This window comes from Terrapene carolina, unplaced genomic scaffold (genome assembly GCF_002925995.2).
Source record: "Terrapene carolina triunguis isolate 2854851 unplaced genomic scaffold, T_m_triunguis-2.0 Scaffold242, whole genome shotgun sequence".
Taxonomy (NCBI): Eukaryota; Metazoa; Chordata; order Testudines; family Emydidae; genus Terrapene; species Terrapene triunguis.
The window spans coordinates 212,706-235,308 of NW_020664593.1; the positions used below are offsets into that span (position 1 = coordinate 212,706).

Below are 22,603 nucleotides of genomic sequence, written 5' to 3' on the forward strand. Positions count from 1 at the left end.
TGTTCAACCAGTTAATAAATAATAATACTTAGCTCTTATATAGCACTTTTAATCTGCACTTCAATGGCAGCTGGTCTGTCAGGGAGATTGCCCTTTCTTGGGGCTGTGAGGAAGATGGCCCTTATAAATAAAACAATCCAAATCAACACATACATCTTCAACAATAGCTAAGAGAACAGAGCAAAACACCTGCTAAATACAACCTGTACCTTCCGTAGAAATATTATCTGTTTAGAAGTGCCTATGTGGTTTTAATGCCTTACAAGGACTTTTGGTTAAGATCTGGTGAAGAAGCACAGTCATATCTGACATGTCCTCTATTGAGAACTATATCATATCCTTGCAGGGGGTGGATTTGATCGCCTAGGAAGTGCTTCTATTTGAAAAGAAATAGGATCATAGTAATTTGACTTTTTCAAGTTTGCTCCAGTGTTGTAAACCTCCATCTTTAGTTCCCCAACAATAACGTGTTCGTTCTTTACAATTTATTGAGTAACATTGCATTCTGTAACAGGGCTAGAAGAAATTCTAATTCTTATACTGCTCTATGTCACAGTTGTATTGGTTACACTCCCTTTTCTCTTTAGCTCACAACAGATTCCATGGGCATGATTCTCTAGTCACTTACATGGAATTTATGCCGGTGTAAATCCATTGATTTCAATGGAACTACGCTTGTTTTACACTAGTGTAAGTGAGAGGAGAACCAGGCCCCTTCTTTGGGATACTGAGGAGGGAGGGAACTCTAGAAAAGGAATTGATATTTCAGACAAGATTTTTAAATGTATTTTCATTCTATTCATTGGTATAGGAAACATCACTTTGTAGCCTATAAAAAAAAAGAAATTGAGAGAGGCTCTTCCAAAGAGCCCCTAAAAGTAAGTCAGCTCATCATGCTTAGTCTTGCTGCTCTGATAACTGGAGAGGCTCAGAGGTTTGTTCTCATGAGGAAGGCTTTTGAACACCCGCAAGTGCAAGAACTCCTCATTGCCAACATGGACCTGAAAGGTAAGAAGAAAGGGACAGTAAGTTCCATGGAATAAAAGCCTTCCAGGGACAGGACATTTTAGCATGTGTGTGTTTTGGGTTGGGGGAAGGGAAGAGGGGGCCGAGGAGGGGCTGTCTTCTTGTTGGGGCACAGATTAGGAGTCATGAGCTCACTCCCTGGCTCTTTCACAAATTCATTGTGTGGCCTTGGGGCAAGTCACTCAGGCACAGAAAGGTTGTTTCCCTCTGTAAAACAAGGATAATCAGACTTGTTTACCTGGCAGGGGTGGTGTTAATTTATTAATGCAGTGAGGTGCTCTAATCTAATCTGGTACCACAAACAATAAAACGCCTTCATCATCATAACATGGTTGTTGCATGGGGTCACTACAGGGAAGAGTGGATCGTTTCGGTCCACACTGAACTAACATACAGTGGGTTTTTCCATCTCCCTCTCCAGGGACACTACCAGCAAGTCACCACCTGGGAACACTTTGTTCCCAGTTCCTTTTGCCCCGATCCAGGGTCCCCCTTTCCAGGCCTCTTTGCCGGAGAGTGACCAGTCCTCCCACAGCCTTTCGCTCAGGTCTTCACCCCGAGGACTCCCTCTCTTCCAGCATTCCACTCCTCCAGGCCAACATGACTGTCAGACCTACCCCTCTCCACTCAGGGTAATTCACCCTCCTGCAAAAACCCTCAACTTCTGGGCTCAATTTGCCCTGACTGGGCCAGATCTTCCCCTTTTCCTAGGGGACACTGCCTGAGGCTTCTGCTTGTCAGGGGTCCCTAGCTTTGGTCTCCTCTCACCAACAGCCTTCCTCCAATCTCACCAGCAGCTCATAGTTACTGCTCTCCCTCTAAACTCAGCTCTCTGCCAAGCAACTCCTGCCAGCTCTTCCTTGCTGCTTCCTGTTTCTCTGTGTGTGCGTGCGCGTGTGCATCTCTCTCTCCCCCCTCCCATGGTCTCAAACAGTTCTCACCTGCCGATCTTGCCCCTCCCTCCTCAGGGCCCAAGTGCCCTCTTTTAAGCCCAAATGGGGGGTTAGCTGATGAGCAATAGGTGTGCTGGACCCCATTCCCTCTTAAAGGGGCCAGTCCCTCTGTGACACCCATTCTAAGGGCCAAATCACAGGAACCTCTTTGTAATTAACTAATTGAACAAGAATCAAGTATAAGATATTACGCATATAAAATTCAAACTGAGAACCCGTTCCCCACTGCCCTGTACCTTGATGAAGTAGTTTATTCCAGCAACCAGCTGAGTTTTAAACTCCACAGCAGTGAAGACCTCAAATTTCTTCCCTTCTTTTTCTTCCACCTGAAGCTTCACCTTAAGAAAATAAAAAAAAGGAGAGGGTTTTACTAGTTATTCAAGGCAGATGTAAAGTCTGGAACCCATGAGCTCCACTGTTAGTGTTTCTAAGATGCGGTACAGGTCACACTGTTGCAGTGTCTCTGGACATGTTGCTCTTCATGTTTCTCAAAAACGTAATGGCTAAAATGTGAGATGTTCCATAAAGCAAGATGTAACAGATGTGACAATTTCTTGCACTATCCCTGAAAAACCTTACTGAATGAAGTTCAAGTATCTTTGGGATCCAGTGTATTAAACACAAAGATTATGTATTATTGTGGGCTGGGACTGTATGTTCTCTCTCTAGAGGGGAGATGTGATATGAACCCTGGGAAGTGTTATGACCTTCAACTGACCGCATTTAATAATGTGCCAGACAAGAATGAACTTTTGGGACAAACAGTATCAAGTAGTTTGCCTGGGGTATCTCCAGGGGGAGGTGAAAGCAAATTCTCCACCGCCAGTTATGCCAAAAACCCAGACTTTTGAAGCTACACCCTGAGGAGAGGACCATTTTCTGCTGATCACCTGTACCCAGAGTCTCACGATCAAAGGCCCAACCTGTATAAAGGAGAGACTGAATTATTCTGAGCTAAAGGCTGTTACAAACTCAATCACAAAACCCCTGTGTGTGGTCTGAAGGACTGACTATTACCAGGAAGAGCCGGTGGTAACCTGTAACTGCTGGCAATTGCAGCTGTTCATAGCCTGTGGAGAGAAAGCAAAGGCCAGACGCTGGCCTGTTTAGGCAGTCTGGCTTGCTGGAAATATCACAGTGTGGGCAGGGAACTCTGCAGCTTGGAAAAACCCTGGTCAGGAGGTGCTCTTGAGGGAGCACCGAGGGGAAATACAAGTGCAGTTGCCCTGAGCTATGACCAATTGGCCCCAGTTCTAGACAGGCAGTGAAACTGGGGAAGCAGCATAGTTCAGCAGACACAGTATAAGGCTGGAAGTCAGGAGATTTGGCTTCTAAATCTAGCTAGCCACCTACCTTGCTATGTGACCTTTGGCAAGTTATTTCCTCTGTGTCTCAGCTTCCCTTTCTGTACTGTGGGAAAATCATACTGACCCACCTATGCAAAGTGCTTTGAAATCTACAGCTAAAAAACACTAGGTGTCAAAAACACACAAAACCATTCCTCTTGACAACAAGAGTCCTCTTCAGATCCATCTTCCTTTTCAAAATTAAAAACCGTTATTAATACCTGGATGCACAGAAGGACTCAGACTTTGTAACACTCAGAGTCACGGCGCCTGATGAGCATCTGTGATTTTCATGGCATCTCACTGCAGTCCACAAAGCCTGAGTTAGGCACCTAGGTTCCCTGTACAATGAATGGAGAGAGAGGGGCATCTTAGACTGCAAGCCACAAAAAGCCAGCATGCTAGGCAGGGAGCTGCCTAAGCTAACCAAGGCTAGCTGATGCTGACAAAAGGGGTAACCTCCACTCCTCCAATGGAGATAAGTGCTTAAGTCCAGGCTGCAGGGAGGCGCCACTCTCTGTTTAGTGATTCCACCTGGTGTCAGGTGGCTTAGGTGCCTAAATAGTTTCTTGTGGGAATGAGTTAGGTGCCTGCCTTGCCCACACAACATGGGGGGGGGGACACAGGAGGAGGAAGAGCCAGGCTTTTCAGCCCACTGTTCAGAGCACTCACCTGGGATGTGGGAGAACTAGATTCTTCCCTCCTCCACTTAAGGGGGAGAAGGGAGACCCCTGTTCAAATCCTTTCTCCCCTCAAGCCAAGAGAGGAATTGAACCTGGGTCTCCCACATACTAGGTGAGTGTGATAACCACTGAATTATGTGGTATTCTGATGTGGGGCTCCCTCAACCTGTGCTGCTGAAGCTGTTCTGTTGTGGATCAATAATGAAAGAGTCAAGAGTGGGGGACTGGACTCAGGGCCTCCTACCTCACACGTGGGTGCCCGAGCCACCTGGCTATAGAGTCACACTCTCTCTCTCTCTCTTTCACACACACTCACTCGCCCAATGACGGTTCCATGGTGTACCAAGTACTTACACAGCACTGCCACTTCCTCCTTCAGCCAGATTTTGAATGAGACTCTGTCTGGTAGGTGGCCTCTGGGCACGCTTACCAGAACGCAGGCCCTGCACGTGAGTTATGCGGCTGACTGCCTGTCTGGCTCATAGATCACGCGGAGGCTTAGGAGGGAGATAGGCATTTGGATGCCTGGAGAGAGGCAGCAATGCACATGCTCAGAGGCAGAAACTTAGGCACCTTGGGAATTTTTACCCTGAAGACTGGCACTGGGTGAATTTAGGCACCTACAGGATTTGGTGGAAGTTTTGTGGATCGCAATGGAGCCAAAATCTGGACTTGGAACCTAAATCTGGGCCTAAGTATTTAGTACTATGTAATCTTCAAGCATTTAAAATAAATCTTTAAACTAAAACATCTGTGTTTCAGAAGGGGCATCCACTGAATATTACAACAGAAGTATGTGCTTCATTCCATGGTGGAAATCTAGGGCGTAAGCAAAAGAGCAGTAATAGTTCTGGTATGCGAGAATCAACTAACCCACAAATGCCACACTTAGTTCAGAGTATAAAGACATCTGTCTCCTTTCAGATGTGCTGTGCATATGGCATGCATGGCTTTGTTTGTATGAGACATACAAGTATCATAGTTTTTAATCCTGAGAGAATTCTGCGTCATGGCATGTGCGCAGAATTCATGTCCCCCGCAGATTTCTTTGCTTCCCCGCAGAAGAATGAATTCTGACGGGGAAGCAACGGAAAAGGCATAAGGGCGGTCACGCGCTGATCCCCGGCAGTGCAGGCTGGTTTGTTTGGGCACCCAGAGCAGTTGGTAGAAATGTAAATCACCGCCGGGGAAGAGTGGGCAGTGTATGTGTGTGCACACGCGAGACACACACACTATCCCTCTTGCTCACTATTGCAGCACACTTTGCATGGAGGGGAAGGGCTTTGGGGTGTTTCTGAGGTAAGCGTGGGGCAAGCTCTGTTCCCCTCAGAGCAGAATGTAGCAGCCTACCTGCTTAGTGAATTGTTCCCATTGTCTTAGTGAACTCCCCCTGGAGTATAAAACAGGTGTAAAAGTTTTAATGCTCCTTTACATTGCCAGAGTGGCGTAAAGAACAGTCAAGTATCAGGGGGTAGCCGTGTTAGTCTGTATCCACAAAAACAACAAGGAGTCCGGTGGCACCTTAAAGACTAACAGATGAATTTGGGCATAAGCTTATGCCCAAATACATCTGTTAGTCTTTAAAGTGCCACCGGACTCCTTGTTGTTTTTGTAAAGAACAGTATGGCCTTATAAATGCCTATGGTGCTTTAGTGATTAGAACTGGTCTAAATTTTTGGAATGAAAAAATTCCTATGAAAATGTGGTCCATGAACTGTTTGCTACTGACCTTTCTGGAGATGGTCAGTAGCCAGTATAAATTGTGAGTCTGATTCCCCAGCCCTCACTTGCTCTTCAGTTGCCTAGGATGTAACACTGAGCATATGGCTGCATATATTTGTTGACTAATAACTAGAAATAAAGGGTCAAACCTAGATACATTACCATTAGGCAAGAGGGTTTGGGGATTTCCACCAATGCTCCCCACTCCCATTCTCCATCCATTGTATTGTAGTTTAAATAAATTACCGAAATAATTGAAACCAGAGTAATTATATTGCATTATTTTGACAAATAAAATATGCAGACTATTACAGAATTTTAAAATATTGTGTGCAGAATTTTTAAATTTTTGTTGCAGCATTTTGAATTTTTTGGTGCAAAATTCCCCCAGGAGTAAGTTTTTAAACCATAAAATAATTTGGTGCTGAAGTAATGTCTAAAAAAAATATTTTAAAACTGTCCTGTAGAATAAGGATCCCATTTCCTATGGGACTATAAATGAAGGCCAGTTAAGTGTGAGACTTTAGGAAGTCTGTTTAATGGATCTTTCACAGTATGATACTTCTGACTGGTAATAATAATAATAAATAAAAAGTGTTATAAAGTAATAAGTGTTTTGCATTTCAAAAATTCTTTGATCATTGATTGAGGTTTACAACCTTTTGTGAGTTAGGTATTCGTATTCCCATATTACAGAAAGGAAAACTGAAGTACAGAGAGAGAAAGTGACTTGTCTAATATCATAGATAGAGGCAGTGACAGAACCTGAGAGAATTCACAAATTACGGTTTGTCTTTCTGTGCTCAGATCATTGAAACACATGAGCTACACCATAGGCTTTAGGTTGAAGAGAGAGAATTTCAAACTTTACTTATAAGGACAAGGCAAGTTAATGATACTGACCAGTAATGCAGCCTTGTAGTCCCTGCCTCAACCCCAGCTCAGCACAGCTGATCTCACCTCCTTTGGGTGCATGGCTATGTATCCTCCACCTCTCACAGTTTTCTGCTGTGCAGAAAACACAAGTAAGGAGTATATACACAATCCAGCTCAGAAAAGGAAATTCCTGTTCCCTGTAAATATCCATTAAACAGGAGGAAAAAAACATTTGCCATTGTATTGCTGAGTCAGTGCACCTGCTCCCACTCCCCAAGCACAGAGGGTTCCAACTGGCTGCTCCTCAGGCTACTCCGTGAAATTGTGGAGTGGAAATGTACCTAAAAGATTCCTGCATCCAGGACTCCCCCCACTTCCCGCAGGAGAAGATGACAGGACCAAGAACTCGCTCACTTCACAGTTGAGCTAAGCTCTAGGCCACTTATACTAGCACGTTCCCTCTCATAGGGCATGAGAGGGAGCTCTGGCCACTCTGTATACTGTGTGTCACAGGGGATGAGCTCCCGTCCCCACCTGCATCCCGACCCCACAATGAGATGTACTCTTATGAAACTCCAAAACTGAAGTGGTGAAGCTCTAACTCGCCTCTGGGCCTGATTCCCCCCATGTAAAATGTAAATAACCCCCAAGCAATCTTGCATTTTACAATGGGTGAATACGACCCACAGAGGGTGCAGTCAGTCTTAGCCCAATTCCTTTTCCTACAGTGCTACAGGTAAGGATATTACTAAGAGCCAGACAGTGGACCGAGTGTGCCCGTCACTGCATTAGCAGCCAAGCTGCTGCTGCTGCAAACATTCTGTGTAAACACAACTGAAGTGCTGATGAGCTAATGTTGCACCACTAAACAGAAAGAAAAATCCAGTAATATCATGGCCTCCTCCTAAGTGATTCTAGACCCTGCTCTGAGTGTTAGAGGTTAGGCAGACATCCTGGATCGGCATATTATATTCTTCCACCCTAAAGCAAAACACTTGGCTCCACAGATGATGATGAGCCACAGTCATATGAGCCTGGGGGCTGACGTTATTACCACAGAAACACTGACTCACAAGAGCATGTGACTGACAGGCATCTTCAGTCCCAGGAGGGAGGGGATCTCACAGGGAGAAGTGGTTCTGAGGTCCAGAAGGAGGGAGGAGGCAGACCAGTTGAGAGTCTCTAGGTAAAATTAAAAGGGTTAAACAAATAGGGTTCATGTCATGGTGTGTGTGTGTGGGGGGGGTGTTACTATAGACCACCAAATCAGGAAGAGGAGGTGGATGAGGCATTTCTAAAACATAACAAAAATATCCAAAAACACAGGATCTGGTAGTAATGGGGAACTTTAACTACAGACATCTGTTGGTAAAGTAATACAGCAAAACACAAAATCTCCAATAAGTTCTTTGTATGTATTCAGGACAAGTTTTTGTTCCAGAAAGTGGAGGAAGTAACCAGGGGCACAGCCATTTCAGACTTGATTCTGACCAACAGGAAGGAATTGGTTGCGAATCTGAAGGTGAAAGGCAATTTGAGTGACAGTGATCATGAAAAGATGGATTTCATGATTCTAAGGAAAGAAAGGAGTGAGAGCAGCAAAATAAGGATAATGGACTTCAAAAAAGCAGACTAACAAACTCAGAGAACTGTTAGTTAAGGTCCGACGGGAAGAATATCTAAGGGAAAAAATCAGTTCAAAAGAGCCAGCAGTTATAGAATCATAGAAGATATGGGTTGGAAGAGACCTCAGGAGGTCATCTAGTCCAACCCCCTGCTCAAAGCAGGACCAACACCAACTAAATGATCCCAGCCAGGGCTTTGTCAAGCCAGGCCTTAAAAACCTCTAAGGATGGAGATTCCATCACCTCCCTAGGTAACCCATTCCAGTGCTTCACCCCCCTCCCCCCCCCCAGTGAAACAGTGTTTCCTAATATCCAACCTAGACCTCCCCCACTGCAACTTGAGACTATTGCTCCTTGTTCTGTCATCTGCCACCATTGAGAACAGCTGAGCTCCATCCTCTTTGGAACCCCCCTTCAGGTAGTTGAATGCTGCTATCAAATCCTCCCCTCACTCTTCTCTTCTGCAGACTAAACAAGCCCAGGTCCCTCAGCCTCTCCTCGTAAGTCATGTGCCCCAGCCCTCTGATCATTTTCATTGCCCTCCACTGGACTCTCCAATTTGTCCACATCCTTTCTCTAGCAGGGGGCCCAAATCTGGACACAATACTCCAGATGTGGCCTCACCAGTGCCGAATAGAGGGAAATAATCACTTCCCTCAATCTGCTGGCAATGCTCCTATTAAGAACAGCACAAGTGTGTAGGGACCAAAATCAGAAAGGCTAAGGCACAAAATGAGTTACACCTAGCAAGGGACATAAAAGGCAATAAGAAGAGGTTACTTAAATACATCAGGAGTAAGAGAAAGATGAAGGAAAGTGTAGGTCCTCTACTTAGTGGGGAAGGAGAGCTAAGAACTGATGGCATCAAGAAAGCTGAGGTGCTTAATGCCTATTTTGCTTCAGTCTTCACTAAAAAGGTTAACGATGACCAGATACTCAAACACAATTATTGACAACCAGGGGGAAGGAATGCAAGTCAAACTAGGGGAAGAACAGGCTGAAGAATATTTAGATAAGTTAGATGTATTCAAGCAAGCAGAGCAGATGAAATTCATCCTAGGGTACTTAAGGAACTAGCTGAAGCAATCTTGTTAGCAATTATCTTTGAGAACTCCTGGAGGACAGGTGAGGTCCCAGAAGATTGGATAAGGGCAAACAAAGTACCTATCTTAAAAGTGGGGGGGACAAGGAGGACCCGGGGAATTATACACCAATCAGCCTAACTTCAATATTTGGAAAGATACTGAAGCAAATTATTAAACAATCAGTTTGTAAGCATCTGGAAGATAATAGGGTTGTAAAAAAATAGTCAGCAGGATTTATCAAGAACAAATCCTGCCAAATCAACTTAATTTCCTTCTTTGATTGGATTGCTGACCAAATGGATGGGCGGGAAGCAGTAGACGTGATATAACTTGACTTTAGTAAGGCTTTTGACACAGTTCTGCATGACATTGTCATAAGAAAACTAGCGAATGTGGTCTGGATGAACTTACTATAAGGTGGGTGAACAACTGGTATTCAAATGATAGTTATCAATGGTTTGCTGTCAAATTGGGAGAGCACATCCAGTGGGAACTTGCAGGGGTCATTCCTGGGTCTGGTACTAATCAATATTTTCATTAAGGACTTGGATAATGGAGTAGAGAATAGGCTTATAAAATCTGCAGATGACACCAAGATGGGAGGGGCTGCAAGCATTTTGGAGGACAGGTTTAAAATTCAAAATGACCTTGACAAATTAGAGAATTGGTCTGAATTCAACAAGATGAAATTCAATAAAGACAAGTGCAAAGTACTTCACTTAAGAAGGAAAAATCAAATGCACAACTACAAAATGGAAATAACTATCTAGGTGGTTGAACTGCTGAAAAGGTTCTGGGATTTATAGTGGACCACAAACTGAATATGTCATCAATATGATGCAGCTGCAAAAAAGGCTAATATCATTCTGGGGTGTATTAACAGGAGCGTTGTATGGAAGACACAGGAGGTAATTGTCCCGCTCTACTCAGCACTGGTGTGGTCCCAGCTGGAGTCCTGTGTCCAATTCTGGGCACCACAATTTAGGAAAGATGTGGATAAACTGGAAAAAGTCCAGAGGAGAGCAAGAAAAATGATAAAAGGTTTAGAAAAGCTGACCTATGAGGAAAGGTTCAAATAACTGGATATGTTTAGTCTTGAGAAAAGAAGACTGAGGAGGGACCTGATAACAGAGTTCCAGTATGTTGATGGCTGTTTTAAAGAGTACTGTGATCAATTGTTATCCATGTCCACTGAAGGTAGGACAAGAAGTAATGGGCTTAATCTGCAGCAAGGAAGATTTAGGTTAGATAATAGGAAATAATTTCTAACTATAAGGGTGGTTAAAGTCTGGAATAGGCTTCCAAGGGAGGATGTGGAATCCCATTATTGGAAGCTTTAAAAACAAGACGGACAAACACCTATCAGGGATGGTCTAGGTTTATTTGGTCCTGCCACAACACAGGGGGCTGGACTTGACTTCTCAAGGTCCCTTTGAGCCCTACATTTCTATAATTCCACCTGCTGCACATCCTCTTGTAGCTTGAAAAGTTTGAGGCTAGCCAGTCAGAATCACATATGGGAGAGTACAAAAAAAGCGAACATCATTCTGGGATGTATTAGCTGGAGTGTTGTCAGCAAGACACAAGAAGTAATTCTTCTGCTCTACTCCATGCTGATTAGGCCTCAAATGAAGTATTGTGTCCAGTTCTGGGCACCACATTACAGGAAAGATGTGGACAAATTGGAGAAAGTCCAGAGAAGAGCAACAAAAATGATTAAAGGTCTAGAAAACATGACCTATGAGGGAAGATTGAAAAAAATTGGGTTTGTTTAGTCTGGAGAAGAGACAACCGAAGGGGGACATAACAGTTTTCAAGTACATAAAAGATTGTTACAAGGAGGATGAAGGTAAATTGTTTTCGTTAACCTCTGGGAATAGGACAAGAAGCAATGGGCTTAAAGTGCAGCTAAGGCAGTTTAGGTTGGACATTAGGAAAAACTTTCTGTCAGGGTGGTTAAGCACTGGAATAAATTGCCTAGGGAGGTTGTGGAATCTCTGTCATTGGAGATTTTTAAGAGCAGGTTAGACAAACACCTGTCAGGGATGGTCTAGTCCTGCCAGGAGTGCAGGGGACCAGACTAGATGACCTTTCGAGGTCCCTTCCAGTCCAACGATTCTATGATTCTAGTAGGGGGGGTATGTATGTTTTAATGGTTTTTCGGGCAAGGTCAGCTAGTTTAAAAGCAACTTCACATTTTAAAATAATGGATAAAAAGCTCTTTGCCCATTCTCCTGATTAGCTGAATTTTGGATTATCTGATCTGGCCCCAGTCCCAATTAGATCAGATAAACGAGGTTCTACTGTAATTTGTTCCAGATACAGGGCTGGCAGAGATAACTTTTCCCCTGGAGCAAGGGGGAGTCTAAATTCCAATCTGGTTTCTGGTCTGCCCTTGGGACTTTACACAGGTCCAGGGACCCCAGAATCAGGGGGGCCATAGCCCTCCCACTTTTTGAAAGTGGATAGGCCTGGCCCGTCCAATTTTTGCCAGAGCAGACTCTGCCCCCTTCCCTTCCTCTTCCCCCTGAGGCCTCACTCCCCAGCCAGGCCAACGTGGAGCCTGGCTGGGGAGCTGGGGCAGTTGTGTATGGATCCCACACCAGCCCCAGGCCTGTGTCCCCGCCCCCCAGGATCCCCGCTGGGCTGTGGAGGTGAAAGGTCCGTGACTCTGCGTGGGCTCCCCACAGCTACCCGCACAGCTCTCGGGGTGGGGGGGGCCTCGGAGCTGCTGCCCAGCCATGGTAAGAGCTGTGCAGGCAGCTGTGGGGAGCCTGGGTTCCTACACTTGCACTGGGCAGGGGGCCCATGGGGCAGAAACATAGGGGGCTGTTTTCGACTCACCCTGGGCGGGCTCCCTGGTCCCACTCTGGCTTTTGGCTTGGCCGGGGGCAGGGCCTCGGGCGGGGGGGGGGAGGGGAAGAGGAGAGGCAGGGTCTCGGGAGGGCCACTTTTGGGAAGGCTCCGATGCCCTTGCCCAAGCCTCATAGCAAAGCCAGAATTGAGCCTATAAACATTTTAGAGTAATTTTTATAAACCCCTTTTGATTTCATCTTTATTAAAATTATGTATGACTTGTCATTTTTAAAGAATTTTTGGGGCAAATTTCAAAGCCTCTCCTTTCCGGTGGAGAAGGATTTTATTGTGCGTTTCAACAAAACATAGAACAGTCTCAAACTGGTCTTCTTTAAGCAAAACAAAACAACGATCTCCCACATTCAAAGTGTCCCTAAATGACAGCCCCTGCCAGGGCCGTCCTTACTCATACGTAAAGTACACAGCTACATAGGGCACCAGGAAATTTGGGGCACCTGCGCCCTAAGCAGCTGCATGCTGCTCCAGCCCCTGCTCTGCCCCACCCCCCATTCCTCTGAGGACTGAAGCAGGGCCAGGCCTGCACTCACTGGTGGTGGTTCCCCCCTGCCTCCCCCCAAGCCAGCCCCATCTTCCCCGCGGAGGCCTGGGGCCCCACACACACACCCTGCCAGGGGGGGCTGCGTAGGGCCCCAGAACAGCCCTGGCCCCTGCTCTTGATTTACAGACCCCCATATTCCGGTGCAGATGCGACCCTCCTGAGAAATCATCACTGGCATCACCACACTTTTTTACTCTCTGCGGCAGACAAGCACCTCATGCCCTGAGCAGCAACTCTGCTCGTCACTCAGTTTCCATTCTCTATACATGCTGTTCACAAAAAAAAAAAGTTGCTTTTATTTTGTAGTGCATGGTCAGCTTTCCCTCTCTGTAGGGTGACCAGATGTCCCATTTTTAAAGGGACAGTCCCATATTTAAGCCCTCCTGCAGGTGTGCCAACTTTTTTTTTTAAATGGGCAAATTGTCCCATATTTTCTGTCTCCCACCCATCAGTACTGGTGGGTCTTGCTGCTGGCCGGATCCCTGCTCGCCAGCCGCCTGCCCATCAGCGGTGAGTGTGTGCGTGTGTGTGTGTGGGGGTCCAGTGGCCAATGGTGGGTGTGAGTGTGCAAGGCTGGTGGCAGGGCAAAGATGCAGCGTGCAGGGCCGGGCCGCTCCTCCTGCTGGTCTGTCAGTGCAGCCCCTGCTGCGTGACGGCTTTTGGCCAGCAGGGCCCTGCCCCCTCATCCTACTTCTGGCCGGCACTGGCTGTGCGCCATGAGCTGCGATGGCTGACGAGTGCGGGCAGGTGCCAGGTGGTGGCCAGTTACGTATCACCTCTACTGTCCACCTCTCAGCCCTTTACGTGCTTTCCCTCTCACTGTCTTTTTAACATGGGCTCAGTCAACTTGATGTTAATCTGAATGTTTGTACTGATAGACTGCCGCTGAACTCACTTGAAAATGAGTAATCATAGAATCATAGAATATCAGGGTTGGAAGGGACCTCAGGAGGTCATCTAGTCCAACCCCCTGCTCAAAGCAGGACTAGTTCCCAACTAAATCATCCGAGCCAGGGCTTTGTCAAGCCGGGCCTTAAAAACCTCCAAAGGAGGAGACTCCACCACCTCCCTAGGTAACGCATTCCAGTGCTTCACCACCCTCCTAGTGAAAAAGTTTTTCCTAATATCCAACCTAGAACTCCCCCACTGCAACTTGAGACCATTGCTCCTTGTTCTGTCATCTGCCACCACTGAGAACAGCCGAGCTCCATCCTCTTTGGAACCCCCCTTCAGGTAGTTGAAAGCAGCTATCAAATCCCCCCTCATTCTTCTCTTCTGGAGACTAAACAATCCCAGTTCCCTCAGCCTCTCTTCATAAGTCATGTGCTCCAGACCCCTAATCATTTTTGTTGCCCTCCGCTGGACTCTTTCCAATTTTTCCACATCCTTCTTGTAGTGTGGGGCCCAAAACTGGACACAGTATTCCAGATGAGGCCTCACCAATGTCGAATAAAGGGGAACGATCACGTTCCTCGATCTGCTGGCAATGCCCCTACTTATACAGCCCCAAATGCCGTTAGCCTTCTTGGCAAGAAGAGCACACTGTTGACTCCTATCCAGCTTCTCGTCCACTGTGACCCCTAGGTCCTTTTCTGCAGAACTGCTACCCAGCCATTTGGTCCCTAGTCTGTAGCAGTGCATGGGATTCTTCCGTCCTAAGTGCAGGACTCTGCACTTGTCCTTGTTGAACCTCATCAGGTTTTTTTTGGGCCAATCCTCTAATTTGTCTAGGTCCCTCTGTATCCGATCCCTAACCTCTAGTGTATCTACCACGCCACCCAGTTTAGTGTCATCTGCAAACTTGCTGAGAGTGCAGTCCACATCATCCTCCAGATCATTAATAAAGATATTAAACAAAACCGGCCCCAGGACCGACCCTTGGGGCACTCCGCTTGAAACCAGCTGCCAACTAGACATGGAGCCATTGATCACTACCCGTTGAGCCCGACGATCTAGACAGCTTTCTATCCACCTTACAGTCCATTCATCCACCCATACTTCTTTAACTTGGCGGCAAGAATACTGTGGGAGACCGTATCAAAAGCTTTGCTAAAGTCACGGAATAACACATCCACTGCTTTCCCCTCATCGACAGAGCCAGTTATCTCATCATAGAAGGCAATTAGGTCAGGCATGACTTGCCCTGGGTGAATCCATGCTGACTGTTCCTGATCACTTTCCTCTCCTCTAAGTGTTTCATAATTGATTCCTTGAGGACCTGCTCCATGATTTTTCCAAGGACTGAGGTGAGGCTGACTGGCCTATAGTTCCCCGGATCCTCCTCCTTCCCTTTTTTAAAGACGGGCACTACATTAGTCTTTTTCCAGTCATCCGGGACCTTCCCCGATCGCCATGAGTTTTCAAAAATAACGGCTAATGGCTCTGCAATCTCATCCGCCAACTCCTTTAGCACCCTCGGATGCAGCGCATCCGGCCCCATGGACTTGTGCACGTCCAGTTTTTCTAAATAGTCCCGAACCACTTCTTTCTCCACAGAGGGCTGGTCACCTTCTCCCCATACTGTGCTGCTCAGTGCAGTAGTCTGGGAGCTGACCTTGTTTGTGAAGACAGAGGCAAAAAAATTATTGAGTACATTAGCTTTTTCCACATCCTCGGTCACTAGGTTGCCTCCCTCATTCAGTAAGGGGCCCACATTTTCCTTGACTTTCTTCTTGTTGCTAACATACCTGAAGAAACCCTTCTTGTTACTCTTAACATCTCTTGCTAGCTGCAACTCCAAGTGTGATTTGGCCTTCCTGATTTCACTCCTGCATGCCTGAGCAATAATTTTATACTCCTCCCTGGTCATTTGTCCAATCTTCCACTTCTTGTAAGCTTCTTTTTTGCGTTTAAGATCAGCAAGGATTTCACTGTTTAGCCAAGCTGGTCGCGTGCCATATTTACTATTCTTTCTACACATCGGGATGGTTTGTTCCTGTAATTTTACCAGGTGTCTCATATTCAGCATAAGGAAGGGAAATATGGTCACCCCACCCCTCAAACAGGCGCTCTCGGGCCAAAGACCTCCTCCGCAGATTAGTGGCTCCCTAATCTAGGGTTACCATATTTGAACTTTCAAAAAAGAGGACACTCCATGGGGGGTAGCCCCGCTCCCAGCCACTCCCTCCCACTTCCCGCCCCCTGACTGCCCCCCACAGAACCCCCAACCCATCCAACCCTCCCTGCTCCTTGTCCCCTGATCACCCTCTCCCGGGACCCCTTCCCCTAACCACCCCCCAGGACTCTAGCCCCTATCTAAGCCTCTCTTCTCCTTGTTCCCGACTACCCCCTCCTGAGCCCTCCCCACCCTAACTGCCCCCCTAGGATCCCACTCCCTACCTGTCCCCTGACCTCAGTGACTTGAGTTGCATGCCCAGCCACAGCACTTGTCCTCAAGAGTTTGGGAGTCACATTTTAAAATTACTGCTACACTCCCATAAACAAAAAATAGTCAGTCATTCTCCATCATTGTAATAAAAACCTTGATAAATGTTCATAGAAAAGGGGATCTTTCAGTAAATAAAAGCAGAATAGAAGTAACTTAAAAAAGTTCTCTGAAATCTTCGTCAATAGAGAAAGCTCCAAGAAGATCTCCAAAAGCTAAGCACTTTAAATGTTTTTATTTTCTTCTGGATTCATAGTCACCTTCCTGCCAGATCAAAGAACTTGAATCTTCAAATATAAAATATTGGCCATTTTCAGACTTGCACTTAATTCTTCTCCTAATGCATGACTTGTAGTGAGTTTTTATGAGGAAGTTTTAAAGGCCAGGTCTTATATTCACCATAGTTTGTATCACTGTTGAATAATAGCTGACTGCATCTCCCAATATAATACATATGTAGGCAATAAGTCAGATTTAATAGTCTTTATTGGATTCTGATATTTATTGCAAAATTGAACTAAGTGCTTTGATGAAGCAGGTTTTACAAGCACTAGTATGAATTGAAGCTAGCAGTTACATTAATGTAATCTCTGTTCTGTGGATATGATGAAAAGCTTGGCAAGCATTTAGACATTAGCCATGGCAAATGTTACAGAACACCATTGTGGGTAAGGGATTATATAGCTACTGCCAGTGGCTGTAAACAAAAGAAATGATGTTTTAACAGTTAGCCAGTGAGAAACCATAATATTTCCATTATTATACAAACAGGTCTTAAAGTCATTGCCTTTCTTCCTGATGTGTTAAAAGCAATTACATTGGTTAATAAAATTCAAAGACAAGTTTTGTTTTTCCTATTCACAAAGTGTAAAGGACAGATCCTCTTTAGAATGCTGGGTGATATAGTCTTACTATTATCTCTCCAGCTATTTTTCTAAGTAAAGTAAGTTACATATTTAACGCGGTCTGAAACAGAGATACAGATTAACATGAATAGATAATATAGGCTTTAAAAACAGACCTATAAACTGGAGAAAATGAGGCAAAAATAGAAAGGAAATGTAGAGAGGATTTTGCTAAGGGAACAGCAGCTATTATTTAGAACATACAGACAAGCAACTCACTGCCCCGGGATCCCATGCCCCTTCTCTAACTCTCCGACCCCCTTACCTTCAGCTTAGAGCAGCATGTCTGGCTCTGCGCCCCACGGAGCGCCCAGCTCCCCCCCCCCCCCAGCGCTACCGGAGATCTGAGGCTGCAGGGGAAGGGGAAAGCGGGGGAGGGGCTTTGGCTGCCAGTCCCCCAGTGCTGTCGGCATCTGAGGCTGCAGAGGAGGGGACGGGCTTTGGCTGCCGCTGTCAGCCCTGCTCTGCCGGAAATCTGAGGCTGCAGGGGAGGGGGGAAACGGGGCAGGGGCTTTGGCTGCCAGCGCTACCGGAGATCTGAGGCTGCAAGGGAAGGGGGAAGCGGGGGAGGGGCTTTGGCTGCTAGCCCCCCAGTGCTCCTGGCATCTGAGGCTGCAGAGGAGGGGAGGGGCTTTGGCTGCCGCTGTCAGCCCCGCGCTGCCGGAGATCTGATGCTACAGGGGAGGGGGAGAAGGGCTTTGGCTGCCATCCCCGCCCCCCCCCCCAGCACTGCCAGTGATGGGGGAAGCGGGGGAGGGGCTTTGGCTACCCCTGCCAGCCCCCCCCCAGCGCTGCAGGTATCTGAGGCAGCGGGGGAGAGGGGAAGCGGGGGAGGGGCTTTGGCTGCCCCTGCCAACCCCGCTCCCCACCAGCGCTGCTCGCATCTGAGGCTGCAGGGGGGAGTAGGGAGAGGCTTTGGCTGCCAAAGAAACCCCAACCAGCGGCCCGGCCCCGCTGTTAGCTGCTTTTCGGTCTTTACATAGCCGTGGAGGGGGAAATCCCGGACATTTATAAATCCCCGCCCCCGCTATGTAAAAATCGAAAAGCTGGACGTGTCCGGGGAAACCCGCACATGTAGTAACCCCACCTAACCCGGCCACACGCCCTCACCTCATCGACAACCTGCTGCGTTTCCGCGGTAGCCGGCTGGACACCCGTCAGCCCCCCACACTTCATCGCGGCGGCAGCAGCGGAGCTCAGGTCCTGCCACAAGCGAAAGCGAAGCGATGTCGCAGGTAACAAGATTCCGTCAGGTGATCTCAGTCCCGGCTCGGATTGGGCGGGTGGAGACTGAGAGCAACACGACAGCAGCTCCTGTGCCGTGACCCCGCCCTGCGCCGGGGCGCGTGGCAGACGGGGCGTGGCCCGGAGCCCAGGGGTGCGGAGAGTTGGCCCCGCGCCGAGAGCAAGCGCTGATCTGTGGCTGAGGCTGGACCCCCCCGTTATCACTCGCGCTTGGTTCGGTCTCTGCCCGGGGGCGGGACTCGGGACGGGAGCGCTCAGAGCGCCCGGCCGGGGCGTGGCGCAACGGGACGGGGCAGATGAAGCCCGGGGCAAGCGGAGCGCCCTGACGCACGCAGCAAAATCCTTCATCGCACATTTGAGAGGATTTGAAAAGAGCCTTTAGCATTAACCCCTGGCTGCTGCTGCCTATCATTGAATGAGTCTGGGCAGGGCTAGGCCAGTCGGGCACTAGAAGTAGCTCCAGGCAGTAGCAGCGCCAGGGACAGGCGTGGGCAGAACTCCTCTCCCATGATCACAGCACTGAAGTGGGTCAGTGTGGCAGATAAACAGCTGATCCTTTGGCATTAACCCTACATTTAACTTACTCAGTGTATATAAAAAATGTGTATGCAGGCGGGGCGCACACTTTAAGATCTCTTTCCATTCTACTAACCTTGTGCTGCAGGAGAAGGAGAGACCAGCTACTTGTGCTGGGGTCTCTGAATTGTTGCCAACTTCTGGAAAAGTTTTGCAAGGGACAATTGGCAAAATATGCTGGGTTTCTGGAGTCACTGGAAGTTTTGTGTACATTCTGAAGAGGTTTAAGATTCACAAACTTTATAAACATTAACTACTTAATGGCTGCAAGTCCTCTGAGGTGTTAAGTCCATTTTACAGATGGGGAAACTGAGGCTCAATTAGATTATGGTCTACATTTTCAAACTCAGATGTATAATTTTATACACCCATCTATTGAAGTTGACCTGATTTTCAGATGTGCTGAGCACTTTCAGACCTCATTACTTTCAGTGGAAGCTGGGGTGTTCAGTATAGCAGGATTTAAATGCCTAAATTTATGAACCCAGGTTTGAAGATTCTAGCTCATGGATGCTGATCCCATCATGTGACAAATATACCCTATTAATCTTTGTCACCTGGGTGAGGTGACTGGAGCCGGGCAATATAAAGAGCAGTCTCTTACCCACCAACCACCTGAGAGCAAACCCTTCACACACACAGTTTAAACATTTACAATTAAATGGAATTGTTAAATCACAACCTGTTTTCTTTAAATTTAGTTTATGAATTTTCAAGGCGACTTAACTATATGGTGAGATTGAAAAGGGATTTTTGATTTAGAGAAACACAAGGAGGTAGACTTGCATCAAATTTCCAAACCGGGGTAATTATTTTAATATTCTGTAACACAAACAACAGTTTGACAAGTTTTCTTCACATGTGGAAGAAAATTTCTGGCAATTTTCTCCTTGGCAAATTTCAGCCCTTGCCAATTTCACTAGCCAAAGTTACAGGGAAGCTAACTATAGTGCTTAGAATGTGAAGCTGGCAGCAGAATTATCTATGGAGACACTGTGGTCTCTCTTTGTAATGAATGTTCATAAAGCTGAAAGAGACTATAGACCAGGTTTGTTTGTGTGCTGTGTTCTTGCTTGAAGTTTGTAGAGTGGTCTGTTTTGGGGGCCATGTGATGAGCTAGGCTAGGCTGAGAGTTTACTATCTAGCTTGCCATCCTCTGATCCCTAATCCCTTCAGGATCCTTGACAAGGGGGAGGGACTAACTCAGGGAATACAGGAGTTTAAAAAAAGTGACCAGAACAGCAACAAACAGGAGTTCTGTGAGGGAGTTTAGAGAGGGAGCATGAGAGGCAGATACACCTAACAAACATACTCTGATTGAATTTAGGCCGATAACCTTCCAAATATAGACCTCCCCACCCCCCCACCGCAGGAGTAAAAAGAATGCAGGCAGACATTCAGCAGCAGAGTGGGGGCTATCCACTTTATTGCAGTGAATGCAGCATGTATTCTTGAGACCAGAGTGACTGAACTGGAGGAGCTAAGAGAGACAGAGAGGTACATAAAGGAGATTTTCAGAGAGGCAGTAGAGTGGTCCTACACCCCCCCCCCCCAGTCTGACAGTCTCTGTGCTGTTAAGGAGGATGAAAGTTTCAGGGAAGAAGAACATTAAGCTGGAGTGGAGGGAAATGATCCCATAGTTGGGACCCTCCTTCCAGATGATGTCATGGTATCATCTTGCTCTGAGAATACCCCTCTGAGGGAGGGAACCCCAGTTATTAGGAAGAGGCAGATAATAGCAATGGGGGATTGTATTATTAGAACTATAGATAGTTGGGTTTGTGATGACCAGGAGAACTGTGTGGTCAATTGCCTGGCAGGTGCAAAGGTTACGGATCTTGTGAGACATTTAGACAGACTTATTTGCCGTGCTGGGGAGAAGCGAGTGCTCGTGGTACATGTAGATACTAATAACATAGGGAAGGGTAGGAGAAATGTCCTGGAGACCAAATTTAGGCTGCTAAGTAAGAGATTAAAGTCTGGGACCTCCATGGTATTGGTAGCATTCTCTGAAATGCTTCCAATTCCACCCCCAAGGCCAGTTAGACAGGTAAAACTGCAGGGTCTCAATGCGTGGATGAGACAATGGTGTTGGAAGGAGGGATTTAGGTTTATTAGGAACTGGGAACCCTCTGGGAAAGGAGGAGCCTGTACAGAAAGAATGGGCTCCACCTAAACCAAAACACAACCAGATTGCTGGCATGTAAAATTAACAAGATGGTAGAGGAGTTTTTAAACTCAGGGCTGGGGGAAAGCCAACAGGAGTGGAGGAGCACATGGTTTGGACAGAGACCTCAATTAGGTGAGTATTTATTAAAGGGGATACGCTGTATTCTAGTAAAGAGGAGGGGATAGAAGTTGATAAAGTACATGTAGGAACTGAAGAGAAACAGGTCAAGTGAAAAAAGTTCTATTCAAATATATCACATGAAGGCAAACAACTAAATATTGACAAATTTTGTAAATGCTTGTATACAAAAGTTAGAAGTCTAAATACCAAGATGGGTGAACTTGAGTGAGTGTTATTAAATGAAGATGTTGATTTAATAGGCAAAACAAACTTGGTGGAACAATGATCATCAATGAGACACAGTATTACAAGGGTACAAAATATATAGGAATGAGAGAGTAGGTTGAGCTGGTGGGAGAGGGGCACTGTATGTGAAAGAAAGCATAGAGTCAACTATAGTAAAAATCTTAAATGAACCAAACTGTGCTAAACAATCTGTAGGGATAGAAATTCCATGCTCAAATAATAACTGTATACCAAAAGAAATATACTACCGACCAGCTGTCTGTGATGGTGATTGTGAAATTGTCAGGGAGATTAGAGAGGCTACAAAAACCCAATAATAATGAGGAATTTCAGGTATCTCTCTGTTGACTGGGTACACGTCACCTCAGAATGGGATGCAGAGATAAAGTTTCTAGACACTATTAAAGACTGCTTCTTGGAGCAGCTAGTCCTGGAATCCACAAGGGGAGATTTCTTGATTTAGTCCTAAGTGGAGCTCAGGATCTGGTCCAAGAGGTGAATAAAGCTGAACTGCTCGGTAATAGAGAGCATAATGTAATTAGATGTAACATTTTTTGGGGTGGGGGGGAAATACCAAAGGAATCCACCACAGTAGCATTTAACTTCAAAAAAGGGAACTACACAAAAATGAGGAAGTTAGTTAAATGGAAATTAAAAGGAACAGTCACAAAAGCTTCATGGAAACTATTTGAAAACACTACAATAGAGGCTTAAACTAAATGTATACCCCAAATAAAAAAATGAGTAATGAGTACCAAAAAAATGCCACCATGGCTAAACAGCAGAGTAAAAGAGATGGTTAGCGGCAAAAAGGTGTCCTTTAAAATTTGGAAGTCAAATCTTACTGAGGAAAATAGAAAGGAGCATAACCTCCGGCAACTCAAAGTGCGAAAGTATAATTAGGCAGGCCAAAAAATAATTTGAAAAGCAACCAGCAAAAGACACAAAAACTAACAGCAATTTTTTTTAAAGTATAGCAGAAGCAGGAAATCTGCCAAACAATCAATGAGGTCACTGGATGATCATGGTGCTAAAGGCATGCTCAAAGAAGACCAGACCATTGCAGAGAAGCTAAATGAATTTTTTGCAGAGGATGTGAGGGAGCTTCCCATCCCTGAGCCATTCTTGTTAGGTGATAAATCTGAGGAACTGTCCCAGATTGAGGTGTCAATAAGAGGAGGTTTTGGAACAAATTGATAAATTGAACAGCAGTAAGTCATCAGGA

The 22,603-nt window shown here is 46.2% G+C and overlaps 1 protein-coding gene across 1 annotated transcript; it reads right to left on the reverse strand.

Annotated features, from left to right (window-relative positions):
• Positions 1 to 409: 409 nt before the first annotated feature.
• On the reverse strand, positions 410 to 18,313 carry LOC112119173 (cystatin-B-like). Its single transcript, XM_024217749.3, has 3 exons — positions 18,132 to 18,313; positions 2,216 to 2,317; positions 410 to 1,001 (listed from the first exon to the last, which is right to left on the reverse strand). Exons 1-3 carry the CDS (start codon positions 18,195 to 18,197, stop codon positions 873 to 875), a joined length of 297 nt encoding a protein of 98 aa, XP_024073517.1. The 5' UTR covers positions 18,198 to 18,313; the 3' UTR covers positions 410 to 872.
• Between the last annotated feature and the right edge of the window lie 4,290 nt (positions 18,314 to 22,603).